Source organism: Myxine glutinosa, chromosome 13, assembly GCF_964187855.1.
Source record: "Myxine glutinosa chromosome 13, kmMyxGlut1.1, whole genome shotgun sequence".
Taxonomy (NCBI): Eukaryota; Metazoa; Chordata; class Myxini; order Myxiniformes; family Myxinidae; genus Myxine; species Myxine glutinosa.
In genome coordinates this window covers 19,725,018-19,739,676 of record NC_136273.1, presented here as the reverse complement: position 1 = coordinate 19,739,676, position 14,659 = coordinate 19,725,018, and the positions used below count along the sequence as shown (strand labels likewise).

The window sequence follows — 14,659 nt, the reverse complement described above, 5'->3', positions numbered from 1 at the left end:
TGTCACACATGCTATTTCGTCCGAATCCGTCCACGATTTTTTGAGATATCTTGTTCACAAACGGACAAACGGACAGACAGACAAACAGACAGGGGTGAAAACATAACCTCCATCCACCTTTGGTATCGAAAGTAATAATGAAAGGCAGTGTGTCTGTCAATGTATGTGTGTCTCTCTCTCTGTCTCTCTGTCTCTGTCTCTCTCTCTCTCTCTGTCTGTCTGTCTCTTTCTGTCTCTGTCTCTCTCTGTCTGTCTGTGTGTGTGTGTGTGTGTGTGTGTGTGTGTGTGTGTGTGTGTGTGTGTGTGTGTGTGTGTGTGTGTGTATTAAGCATAACATATCGTTCTCTTTGCTAACCTCCGTCCTTTCCTCCGTTTTTTTCTCTATTTCTTCCCTACCCATCTCTGTCTCTCCCCATTTCCCCCCTTCTTCGCTAACCCTTCCCCTCCCCCTTACCTACCCTCTCCTCTTCCTTCCCTCCCACTCCCCTCCCTCTTCTCCTCCCCCTCTCTCCTTCTCCCTTTCCCTTCCCTCCACCCCCTTCCACTCAGCATCCCCTCCCCCGTCCCTCCCCTCCACTCTTCTCTCTCTCTCTATCCCCCCTCTCTTCATATCCCTGGTACAAAGAGTGTTGCCCAGCAATGCCGGATACCTTTGCTAGTACTATATATAAAACAGAGCGGTGTCTCTATGTATGTTTGCATGTTTGCCCAGTAACTATTCCAAGATCCTTGGGCTGATCGACACCACATTTTCAGGGTATACGCAAGGAGTCCATACTTAGGTTTTCCAAGAAATATGTTTCAAAAAATTTGGAATTTTTTTCTTTTTGCATATTTACTTTTTTTTTTCAGATTTCTCATAGGTCTTATTTGGATTATTTCTCCATCGTGGAGGACCAATGGGCCAAGAAGGGCACTCCCGTTTGGGAGGCAGAAGTACCCACTAGTCAACTATAAAGTACTCAGCTCCTGAATCGGTGCATACGTACTTATTGCAAATCCTTTAAACTTCAGAATTTTTTTTTATTTATTTTTTTAAATACAACATCGAGGCTCCTGTAAGAGCTAACATCAAACACAAAAAAAAAACGGAAACACAAAACATATAATAAAGGGAGCGTGAGACAAGATGGGGAGAGAAAGGGAAGCACACAAGTACAACAGCAGAGAACAGTGACATCGGGAGATCTGTGGGAATGAGAGGGCTTGGGGGGAGGAGGCATAAGGTGGGGGGGGGCGTGGGGGGGGTATAAAACACATGGACACTACTAGGACTTCCAAGAAAGAAGTCGGTATTGCAAAAAAGGGGATTTGGGGTGTATTAACGGGGATAGAAAAGATCAAGGTTTTGGATGGGGGAAGACAAGAGATGGTGGTGAACAGCTGTTTTAAAGACCTGGAGGGAGGAGTGGGATTGAAGAGAGTGAGGGAGTTTGTTCCAGAGGCGGGAGAAAAGAGGAATGAAAGAGTGAAGGTGAGCAGAGAGTCTTGATTTTGGCAGTTTCACCAGAAGAGGGTTGCAGGCAGATCTTGTGCGACCTGTAGGAATATTTGTGGGACAGAGCACAGACAGAGCTGAGGGAGCTAGGCCGGAGAAGAGTCGGTAGAAGACAGAAAGACCACCAACCTGCCTCCTGTGAGTGAGTGAAAGGCCCTTGGAGTTAGCTTCAGAGAGGAAGTCCACAAGTCATGCATGGAGATTTCCATGGATACCATAGGAGGAGAGTTTGGTGTGCAGAGCGGGGTGCCAGACCGTATCGAAGGCACATGGTATGTCAAGGGAGACAGCTCTGATTTCCTGTTTGGCATGAAGGACCTCCATCCATTGTTGAGACAGCAGAAGCAGCATGTCCAGAGTAGAATGACCTGGTCTGAATCCATATTGATGATCAGAGATCAAGCCATTGGAGAAGACGAAGGATTTGATATCCGAAGCAATGATGGATTCCATGACTTTGCTGATAATTGGGAGCCGGCTGATTGGTCTGTAGTTGCAAGGATCTGTTTTAGCATCATTTTTGTGTAAAGCTGTAATGTTGGCTGATTTCCAAGTAAATGGCAGATGATCTTGAGCAAAAGAGAGGGTGAAGAGAATAGAGAGGGTGTGACAGAGCAGCAGAGCAAGATTTTAGGACCCATGGGCTGATGCCGTCTGGTCCAGTTGCAGAATTAGAGTCAAGGATGGACAGAAACTTCTCCACCTTGTCAGGAGAGAAGGACGCAGAATCCAGGAGCAGGTGGGTTCGACTGGTTAAGGTGGGTACAGAGAGAGATGGGTTGAGGACACAAGATTTTGAAGCAAACACAGAGTTGAGGCATTCTGCTTTTTCACGTGCAGTGTCAACTGTGTAGCCGTTTGAGGTAAGGGAGGGGATGGAGGGGGAACAAACACCAGAAATAGATTTGACCAGACACCACCAGGATTTGGAAGAGGGAGACAGGTTTGAGAGTTCAGTCTTGAGAGTAGAGAGATATTGTTTCCTGGCTCTCCTGAGGGTAGACACACACTTGTTCCGAGCATGGTGGAAGGAACTGAGATTGCCTTCAGTTGGATTTGCATTCCACGAGGCAACGGCAAGTTGCTTCAGGGCAACTGCCTCACTACAAGATTCAGTGTACCATGGACGGGAGGAAGGGTATGACAACTGAAGACGAGATGGGATAAATCTGTGCATGAGAGAGAGCAGTTTACTTTGGAAGAATTCCCAGGAAGAGTTGATGTCAGAGGCAGTAGCGATGGGAGACCAGTCCAGATTATTGATGGCTGCTTGAAGACCCTGCCAGTTGGCCTGAGTGAAATTCCAGACTCGTCAGCGCTGAGGAGGCTCTCTGAGAATGGCCAGAGAGATGTCCACTTTAACAAGGAAATTATCAGAAGAACCGATTGGAGCAGAAGAAGAGCAGCAGACATTTGCAGGGAAGAACTTTTTCTGGAGCAATACTTGGTTCCTCCTAAGATCACAAGGGTAGTCCAGCATGCACACGATATTTTTTCAATGTCCCTTATTTTGTATTGTTTGGCATTTTCTACAAACTATGGAATGTCCCTTCTTTTCTATATGAATGTCCCTTTGTTTGCCACATGGCACATCCCATATAAAGGGGCCTTCTCTATGCCCCTGGCGTTTTCCCCAAGAATGTTCTTCATTTTCAAATGTCCTTCCATATAAAGTGGACATCACGGATGAAAAAATCCAAAAAATACACGAGACAGCACATACATCAATTAAATTACACTAATTAAAAAGCCAACCTATTTCCCTTGGTTTTTATACTGGGTCCCGCCCCTAATTTTTGGGGTTTATTTTGGGGTTGGGGGGGGGGGGGAGTTCTCCCCTAAGAGCCAAGCAAAAACTATGGCACTTCGGTGGAAGTTGTTTCGAAAGCCATTAATTAGACGTACTGGCCGATGTATATTCCAACTTTGAGCTAGTTTCAATGTATAGACTTTGAGATATGGGTGCTGACACATTTTTGGCAGACGGACAAACAGACACCAACGCTGATTCGAGTGTTTTCATCAATAAAACCCAAGAATGCGGAAACAGGTGTTGCTGAAATTTGGAACTTTTTTCCTCAACGTACAAAGGATTTACTTCTGAAATTTGCAGCCGATTTTATCCAGTAGAAGCCGAGAAACGAATTTTCAGTCCCCATGTTAAAGTTGCATTCAGAGAAACGATCCCATATATAAAGGGAGGGGCGCTATAGACCGATCCGAATAGGACGATCGGGCCCCCTTCGCCGATAGGCGGCGCTCTTGCGTCCGCCATTACTGGGAGGCGTCCCGCTCCAAACCTAACTCCAGCTGGCTGTGCCAGCACAACTATCATCGCGATCGTACATGAAAAGTGTCGGTGATAATCGTTCTCAAGTGTTTCTCTATACGTGTGGAGCGGTCGTGGACACCTGGCACCAGAAGGCACACGATACAAACCCCGTTTTCGGCGATATCGCCGGGCGCCGAAGGTGCACGGCCATGCCGCCCTGAAGGCACCTGGCACCTGGGGGTACCCGGTTTCCACTTCCACCTGCACCAAACCTATTTTGTTAGCAACTGCGTACCCTATGCTACGCCATGCCGAGCCCCCTTCCGCCTTAGCCCCGAGTTTCTCGACCACTACGATAACGACTCCTCTGACCGACCCGACTAGGTGCCCGTCCCTTCTTCGACTCCTCCATACGGCCAGGTCTTGGCGGCCGTACCAAAGCCGCCCCGCATGGATTCCTCCCTCAGAGTCCACCTCTGCCCAGGCCGGCCACCTCTGGCAACTATGGCTAGGCCCCGAGTGGCCGCTGCCGAGCCCCAAGTTCCTTCATCACTAGGGTCGTGACTCGTCTGGCAGACCCGACTGGGCCTCCGTCCCTTCGCGCGGGCCGCCTCACCGGCTCCTTCTCGCTTCATCGACCCTTCCATACGACCAGGTCACGGCGGGTGTATCACTGCCGCCCCGCATGGATTCTTCCCTCAGAGTCCACCTCCGCGCGGGCCGCCACACCGGCTCCTCACCGGTTGTATAGCTCGGTGGACCGGTCGTAGCGTCCACGATTCCATCTTCTCCGATGAATCTAACAAACAAATATATTTTGTATCGATATTCTTTCGGCAAAGTGAACTGAGACCGGTAACTGCATGTAATCTGAACGCTGGAGAGCAAGCCGAATGAAGCGGACGCCTCCCAACTATGGCGGCGTCTATAGAGGGCGCCCATCCATTGAACCCTCCGTTGGATCGGTCTATATGCACCTCCCTTGATATAGCTCGGAAAGATTCCAAATGCACTTCATACCAGAGGCCGTGATGTATCTTTATACACCGCCCAGGTTCAATTTCCAGGTCGATTGAAAAAATATAATTTTCCCGTAGGTTTGGAATAATTTCAAAGCAACTTTTACCTTGTAATTTTTTTCTCTCCGAGGAGTGTTTCCGTGTTTCAGGGTGGGACAGACAGACAGACAGACAGACGGCATTTATCTAATACAATAGTAATAGTACTATTATAATGTGGCCTGGCAGGATAGCCGAGACCTAGAGTGTTGCGTTCTCACCTCTGAGGTGTCTAACTTGGGTTCAAATTTCAGCATCTCCCTGGTGTTTTACAATCAGCGCGATACATCATTGTGTGCGCCGTCCTTGGAATGGAAGGTCATCTGGGTGTCCTGTCTGCTAGTATTAGTTGGTGGATGTCAAGTATCCCACGGTGTCCTTCATGAAGTCTAGGCGAGCTATCACTGACACCAGGCCTGTAGCTACGAGAAGGTATGAGGGTGAATCGCCCCCAAAGGTATAATTTTGCCACCTCTGGAGTCTGACCGACCAAAAACAACAATGGTTAGCATGAGAAAAAAAATCCTTGAGCCTTTCATAAGGACTGAGGCCAAACCATGGTCTCAGATATAAAACCTTAAAGTTCATTAACCTGAGGGAGTAATTTAATGTGATATAAGTGGTGTAAACTGTACAAGGTATCATCCTTGACACCAAGTTACACTGCTTGCTATCTCACATTGTGGTTGCTGTCTGGGCTGCAGTTTCCCGCACAATCAACAAATGGATCAAGTTGTTTGCATGTTTCATGTAAACGTCCTTTTTCAGATACAAAGGGCAAGAAACACACTGCACATGCATTGTATATAACATTGTACATAATCTATATATGCATTATAGGCTATGAGCCAGACCCCCCAAATTGACCGGTCGGTACCATACAGATGGAGTAAGGCTCATTGTGATTTTTAGCAAGATATATGTCCCTAGATATGAAAAAAAAGTGATAGCAGTGTATAACTCTCGGCCATCTCTGTGTTATCACCCGAAATATTATTATACGCCCGCTTCGCTTCGCCAAAAAATGTGATATTTGCTAAAATTGGAATAAATATGTTTTTAAGGACCACAGAGTGCCAATAATTTGCATACTGGATGCCAACTAATATAGTAATAGAAATATAGAACATTTGTGGGGGTTATTTATCACATTTTTGATATAATGACAAAAAATATGTTAAATTTAGTGAAAAGGTGGTCGAAATCGCTGCGAGTTCAGAATTCACATTGTACATTTTTGTCAATATTTCAAAAATGAAAACTCCCAGAGTAACATTTGACCCCTCAAAATCTTCGCAAGGAACCTTCAGTCAAGATGGTTGAACGGTTGGTTGAACGGTTAGGGGGTATGGTTGAACATATTTTGAACTTTGCCAAAATATGTGCCCCAAACAACCACCATATTACAAAGTAATGATATATTCCAATGCAGTGGTTCCTTGCGAAGATTTTGAGGGGTCAAATGTTACTCTGGGCGTTTTCATTTTTGAAATATTGACAAACATGTACAATGTGAATTCTGAACTCGAAGCGATTTCGACCACTTTTTCACTAAATTTAACATATTTTTTGTCATTATATCAAAAATGTGATAAATAACCCCCACAAATGTTCTATATTTCTATTACTATATTAGTTGGCATCCAGTATGCAAATTATTGGCACTCTGTGGTCCTTAAAAACATATTTATTCCAATTTTAGCAAATATCACATTTTTTGGCGAAGCGAAGCGGGCGTATAATAATATTTCAGGTGATAACACAGAGATGGCCGAGAGTTATACACTACTATCACTTTTTTTTCATATCTAGGGACATATATCTTGCTAAAAATCACAATGAGCCTTACTCCATCTGTATGGTACCGACCAACCCCCTTGGCTCATAGCCTATTACTATTAGTACTAGCAACGGTACCCGCCCTATGGGCGGGGCTTCAATTGGGAGGCCCAAATGAAAAGGCAAAATATCAGAAAATGAAGGTTTTTTTTATTTTAAACGATTCATATAAACATCAGTTGAATCATATGACACGCAAATCATCAAAATCTAAAAAGTATCTTTAGAATTTCAATAAAAGCCACATCACTGTTCATATCGGTAAATATTATTCCATCGTGTTTCAAATCGTGATCGATACACTATGATCGTGATGATCGTGATCGTGAATCGTGATCGATAATCGTGTTCACAATCGCTATGTCGTATGTACTCCCGATACGTGTACCAAATTCCCGATACGTGTAACTGTACCAAATCAACAGTTAAAAGGATTTTGAGCCGATAGGTGTTACGGCCTTGGCAAGATCGATGGAGACAGCGATCTGTTAGCGATCGATGGAGACATGTTGCTTTCCCGGGTGCCGCACAAACGGCTGCACCGATCGCGCGGCACCCGGGAAAGCAACATCGTCACAATGAGAACAATGAACGTTATGTGAACGCGAATGTTATGCGGGAGTCCAAACCTGAGAATTCTGGAGACTAAAGCTGAAATTGGGAAAACTAAATTGCCTATTTTACTCTTGGAGATCCCAGGATTACCCACCCAAAATATCTTTGCGATCGGTTCGGCGGTTTTTACGGTACCTTCGAACAGACAGACAGACGGATGGACATTTGGTGAATTATAGTAAGATTACTATTACTATTATTAGTAGGTCAACCCCTCCTGGTTAAAAAAAAAAACCACCTTTAGAGGCCATTTTTCCCCGCACAGCGGGGGTTGGCCTTTTTCGGGGACCGTGGTTGTTGTTGTTTTTCGGTCCCCTTTTTGAAGCAATGTTTTACGGCCGGATGCCCTTCCTGACGCCAACCCTTTTTGCCGCCTTTTACGACAAGCAGGGAATTACCAGTGAACTGGTACTCAATTGAACTGGTTAAACTCAAGTGAACTGGTCACTCAAGTGAACTGGAACTGGAACAAACCCTCCTGGTTAAACCAGGAAATTCCAGGCTTACCACACATCTTCACTCTTTTCCTCTTTTCTCCCATTTTCAGAACTACCTTCCAGAGGATGTTCAATCGCATTCTTCACTCCAAGGCTTCAGGCAAGTGGTGCAGCCATTTCATGTCATATCCAATCCTTTACCCCAAATATTTTCTACCCCCCATTAACCCTATCTAACCAACCATCTTACTTGCAGGTTATTGTGTTCCTCCTTGTCTCTATCTCTCTGTTCTACTTTACTGTTCTTTCTCTTCCTTGCTTGTTTTATCCATATGTGGCCCCACCATCAGAACATTGCCTTCTTACCCACTGTCAACTAGCTCCCTCTTCTATAAGTCTAAGATTTGTAGACAAATAAAGTTATAAACAAGCACACAATCCATCAGTCTTAGTTCGCAGCACAATGGATGTGTTGACCTCTAGAGCTCAAATAAGAAGTTATTACCTTTGCCACCTAATGTGGATGGAGGTTATGTTTTCACCCCTCTTGGTCTGTCAATTTGTCTGTCTGTGAGCAGGATATCTAAAAAAAGTTATGCACTGATTTGGACGAAACTTGGTGGACAGTTTGGATGTGTGACAAGGAAGAATTGATTCAATTTTGGTGAAGATTCGAATCTGTATCCGGATCAGATAATTTTTAAGTGATTCTTCACCACTCAGTGATAGGGACAAAACCGATACGGTGCCTTCGGAAAGTATTCACACCCCTTGACCTTTTTCCCATTTTCTTGTGTTGCACCCTGAATTTAAAATGGATTAAAATTAGATTTTTTTGTCAATGATCTACACAAATACCCCATAATGTCAAATTAGAATTTCCTTTTTAGAATTTTTTTACAAAAAAATGAAAATGAAAATCTGAAATGTCTCGAGTCAATAAGTATTCAACCCCTTCGCTATGACACTCCAAATTGAACTCAGGTGCATCCAATTTCCTTTGATCATCCTTGAAATGTCTCGACAACTTGAATGGAGTCCAGCTGTGGCCAATTCAATCGATTGGACATGATTTAGAAATAAACACACCTTTCTATATAAAGTCCCACAGTTGGCAGTGCATGTCAGAGCAGAAACTCGACCATGAAGTCCAAGGAACTGTCCATAGAACTCCAAGATAGAATTGTGAAGAGGCATAGATCTGGGGAAGGGTGTAAGACAATTTCTAGAGTGTTCAAAGTTCCCAAGAGCACAGTGAGCTCCATCATTGGAATATGGAACGACCCAGATTCTACCGAGAGCAGGCTGTCCGACCAAACTGAGCAACTGGGCAAGAATGACCTTGGTCAGGGAGGTGACCAAGAATGCAGTGACCACTCTGACAGAACTACAGAGTTCCTTGGCTGAGATGGGAGAATCTGCCGGAAGGACAACAGTCTCTGCAGCACTTCACAAATTTTGGCTTCATGGGAGAATGGCCAGATGGAAGCCACTCCTGAGAAAAAGGCACATGACAGCACACCTGTAGTTTGCATAAAAGGCACGTGAAAGACTCAGAGAGTATGAGGCAAAAGATTCTGTGGTCAGATGAGCCAAAAATTGAACTCTTTGGCCTGAATGCAAAGCGCAATATCTGGTGGAAACCGAGCACAGCTCATCAACCACCTAGCACCATCCCTACCATGAAGCATTGTTGTGGCAGCATCATGCTATGGGGATGCTTTTCAGTGGCAGGGACTGGGAGACTTTTAGGGATAGAGGGAACAATGAATGGAGCCAAATACATGTAAATCCTTGAGGAGAACCTGCTTCAGAGTGCAAAAGACCTTACACTGCGGCAAAGATTTACATTCCAATAGAACAATGATCCAACCATCTTGCTCGTTTCAGTGTTTCCTCCCCTCCTCTCTTTCCTCTTATCCTGGCATTCATTCTGCAGATTTTGGCCCACTGTTATATCTACCTTGATTTTCTATGAACCCGTAGCTACAGGAAACGTTAAGCGATTGGGCATGACCTGCAGAATTCAGTGTTCATTTGGAATAGTTATCAACACGTATGATTATATCGACTAAATGGCTTTTTCTGTTGGTTCACGAGTTATCAAACAGAGTGACCACTATATTCGTCATGGGTGTGTGTCTGTGTGTCTGTCTGTCCGCAGCATAACTACCCGATGATATCATCCGATCTTGATGAAACTTGGGTGGGAGGTTGATATCATGATCTAGTTGTGTATTTGGTTAGGCCAATGTCATGTGTCTAGCCCCACGGAGCTCGATTTTTCATTTTCGCCCCAAGATCAAGGTCACAAGGTCACAAAATTTAGAAAAGTCGATTTTTGATGGTTTTATTACATTGTTCGCTTCCTGATAGGGTGAAATGTCGTACATGATCTTATATTATCACATACATCATGAAATACAAGTTTTCAAACAAATTTCAGAATCTCCGACCTTTGACCTTTGAAGGTCACAAAGGTCAAATTTTCAAAGTTGTCGGAATCGAACCGAATTTTCGGTATTGTGTAGCTAACTAACCTCATAACTGATTATACATTATTTTCTATCTCATTTCAAGGTCAGTAACCTTCGTTTTGACATTTCCGGGCCTGGCCTGTCCGGGCCTGTTTCGGTTATAGTCCGTCCTTTGTCATTGAATACCGCTCGATCGTGAACCATCATCGTTATTTTATCTTTGTTATTAAATAAATTATTCAACTGAACTTTGCAGTTATTCATTATGAAAGATTTGTCTCCAGAAATGGCGAAATGGCAGAAGGTTGAGTGTGGACCAGAGGATGACAATGGGACATCTGCTGTAGCCTTCTTCTTTGGTAACTTCCCAATCACAACTTCCTTGTAATTTACACATTAATTATTGTTCTTGTTGTCAGGAATTGATGCATCTTGTTTAAGGTGTCGACAATTATCCTCTGTATTACCTAGTCTCGATGCCATTTTTTGTTATGTCACATTTTAACCTTCCTTGATTGATTAATTGACCTTCATGTGTTGATCCCCCTTGAAAACCTTGTTAAGTTCATGAACTTTTCACATTAATTGCCATGTAGCAAGCAACTGGGCTTGTGTTGATTGAAAATGTGACTGCGTTACAATAGTGAATGTTTTTTCTCATACCACATCGCCCCACTCCCCTCCTGACTGCCATTAATTATTTTCCAACTCGTAGCCTCCCAAAAGAACCGCAAAGGGGTCAGCACATCCATCCGACGACGTTCCTGCGGCATCACCTCCAGACCAGTGAAGATGGCAATTGGACTTTTGTACCTCCTTCTGCTGCTCGAACTACTTCTGTGGTTCTCATTTAGTAAGACTTCTCTTTCTGACATATTTGTCAGGAATGCTGAGAAAATAAGTAAACTTGGTTGACTCAACTGTTATTATTTAAATTAAGAAACAAAATCACTTCATTTAAGCAGTCCTTTACATAAATCACTATCAACAGCATCAGAGGCCATGTGACTTTTTTTTAAATAAATAAAAATAACAAGAATCATCGAGGACACAGCCCTCAACCGTACCTTAAAAATGGGATGCATAGATATTACATTTAAATACATGTATAAACAAGTCAGGAGCCGACGATGGTTCACGAGCGATCGGTATTCAATGACAAAGGACGGACTAGAAACGAAACAGGCCCGGACTAGGTGATGGGGGGCCCACGTAGCAGGTGTCGGCCCCCGACATGCGGTATACATGCCTATTTACAAAGGGCCCCAATGCGCTGCGTGCGCAGGCCTTTAAGAGCCAGCTGTATGTAATTGTGTGTGGTGCTGGCCTGGAAATGTCAAAAGGAAGGTTACTGACCTTGAAATGAGATAGAAAATAATGTATAATCGGTTATGAGGTTAGTTAGCTACACAATACCGAAAATTCGGTTCGATTCCGACAACTTTGAAAATTTGACCTTTGTGACCTTCAAAGGTCAAAGGTCGAAGATTCTGAAATTTGTTGTAAAACTTGTATTTCATGATGTATGTGATATTATAAGATCATGTACGACATTTCACCCTATCAGGAAGTGAACAATGTAATAAAACCATCAGAAATCGACTTTTATAAATTTTGTGACCTTGTGACCTTGGGGAGAAAATGAAAAATCGAGCTCCGTGGGGCTAGACACATGACATTGGCCTAACCAAATACCGAAACCCCTGTCATATTCCACCAAACCCCTCGGAGAAGATGTAGCTTGAACTCGATTACCCCCCTAAAAATACATCTTTTTCGAGCGTGGCTCCGCCCACAATGTGTGCAATACGCCCACTCTAGGCAGGACACAACTAGATCATGATATCAACCTCCCACCCAAGTTTCATCAAGATCGGATGATATCATCGGGTAGTTATGCTGCGGACAGACAGACACACACATGACGAATAAAGTGGTCACTTGATAACTCGTGAACCAATAATGACGCACTGCTAGATGGCCCCTCCGGAGCTTTGCAGGCAATGCGGACATGCGTGGCGATGACGTCATGACGTTCGCTCATTAGGTTGGCGCACCAAATTACAGATACTAATTAGTATCTGTAATTTGGTGGGCGTATTGCCCACCATGGGCGCTGCAGCATGACCTTTAGTAACTCCCAACCGCATACAGGTCGACTCCATATCGTGAGTGGATACCAGAGATAATGTTACCGTGTGGCAGGCGGTGCTTATCGCTCCCAGTAAGGTGCAGCAATAGCTGTATGGGACACCTTACTGGCGGTTCTCCACTGATGGTATGAAGTCGCATAATGACTGATGTGTGTGTGTGTATATATATATATATATATATATATATATATATATCAATTTAATGTTACATCAATATAATGTTACATCAATATAATGTAACATCAATTTAGTGTAACATCAATGTAATGTTACAGCAATATAATGTTACATCAATATAATGTTACATCAATTTAATGTTACGTCAATATCATGCGATGTCAATTTAATGCTTCGTCAATTTAATGCTACATCATTGTAATGTTACATAAATTTAATGTTACATCAATGTAATGTTACATCAATGTAATTTTACATCAACATAATGTTACATCAATGTAATGTTACATCAATTTAATGTTACGTCAATATCATGCGATGTCAATTTAATGTTACATCAATATAATGTTACATCAATGTAATGTTACATCAATGTAATGTTACATCAATGTAATGTTACATCAATGTAATGTTATATCAATGTAATTTTACATCAATGTAATGTTACATCAATGAGTTCACTGTCCATCAAATGAGCCATTTAGCTAGGATGTGTTTTTTAGCAGTGATGGTGGGTGCATGTTGAAGATCCCATGGTGTTTCTTCACAAGAGAAGGCAAGCAAAACAGAACAGATATATGAAGCAAAACTAGCATGCTCGTAAACAGTTGATTCAAAGATTATATGAATTACTCATCATGTAGGTTTCTATTCATGGATTTAGTACCTATTCCTCAGATTATAGTTGATGTTGTACAGTTCCTATAGAAAGTCAACAAACCTTTTAAAATGTTCACCTTTTGTTCCCTTATAGCCTGGAATTAAAATGCATTAAATCTCACTTTTTCCACCTTTATTTACATATCGTAACCCACAACTTCCAAGTGAAAAACAGATTCTACAAATTTCAGAAAATTAATTTAAAATACAAAGCAAGAATATCTTGGTTGGATAAGTGTCCACCCCCCAGAGTTAATACTTGGTGGAAGCACCTTTGCCAGAAATTACAGCTGTGAGTCTGTTGGGATAGGTCTCTACCAACTTTGCACACATTGATTGGGCAATATTTGCCCATTCTTCTGTATAAAATTGTTCAAACTCAGTTTTTTTTTGTTTTTTTTTGGTTTTTTTTGTATACAAGATCGAGGCTCGTGAATGAGCGAAGACCTTTCTCCCACAAGTCAAGTTGCATGGGGAATGTTGATGGACAGCAATATTCAAGTTGTGCCACAGATGTTTCATTGGATTTAAGTCGGGGCTCTGACTGGGCCACTCAAGGACATATATCTTTTTGTTGCTTAGCCACTCCAGTGCAGCTTTCACTGTGTGCTTCGGGTCGTTGTCATGATGAAAGGTGAACTTCCATCCCAATTTCAGCTTTCTTGCAGAGGGCAGCAGGTTTTCCTCTGGGATTTTTCTGTATTTTGCTCCATCCATTTTCCCTTCCACCCTAACAAATGCCCTAGTCCCTGCTGATGAAAAACATCCCCATAACATAATGCTGCCACCACCATGCCTCACAGTAGGGATGGTGTGCTTTGGGTGATGTGCTGTGTTGGATTTTCGCCAAACGTAACGTTTTTCATTCAGGCCAAGAAGTTCCATCTTGGTTTCGTCAGACCATAGAACTTTTTACGACATGACTTCAGAATCTCTGGAGTGGTTTTTTGCATACTTCAAACGTAATGGCTTCCTTATTGCCACCATACCATACAGGCCAGACGTGTGGGGTGCTTGCGATATTGTTGTCACACGCACACAGTGACCAGTCTTTGCCATAAAGGCCTGTAGCTCTTTCAAAGTTGCCATTGGCATCTTTGTGCCCTCTGATCAGTCTCCTCCTTGCTTGGTCATCCAGTTTGGAGGGACAGCCTTATCTAGGCAGGGTCATGGTGGTACCATAGGCCTTCCACTTCTTAATGATTGTCTTCACTATGCTCCAAGGGATATTCAGGGCCTTTGAAATATTTTTATACCCATCCCCTGACCTGTGCCTTTCCCAACCTTTCTCCCAGAAGCCTTTTGAAAGCTTCATGGTGCTCATGGTTTTAATGGCCTACACCTTTTTTTACGGCGTAGCCCATAGGGCAAAGCCATCTGGAACAGTGTTTGTCCGTCTGTATGTATGTATGCATGTATGTCCCCTCAAACATATACCAATCAGAGCTGAGAATCTGGTCACATGACAGGGTG

General features: G+C 43.2%; 1 protein-coding gene across 2 annotated transcripts in view; it reads left to right on the top strand.

Moving 5' to 3' along the window:
- The window catches only part of LOC137438670 (uncharacterized), a 62,336-nt gene that overhangs the window by 13,740 nt on the left and 33,937 nt on the right, over positions 1 to 14,659 (top strand). For both annotated transcript variants that reach the window (XM_068133908.2, XM_068133910.2), the window contains exons 2-4: positions 7,830 to 7,879; positions 10,481 to 10,555; positions 10,912 to 11,049. In XM_068133908.2, the coding sequence (XP_067990009.1) occupies positions 7,846 to 7,879; positions 10,481 to 10,555; positions 10,912 to 11,049 (247 nt within the window). In that variant the 5' untranslated portion in view covers positions 7,830 to 7,845. The remainder of the gene's footprint in view (positions 1 to 7,829; positions 7,880 to 10,480; positions 10,556 to 10,911; positions 11,050 to 14,659) is intronic.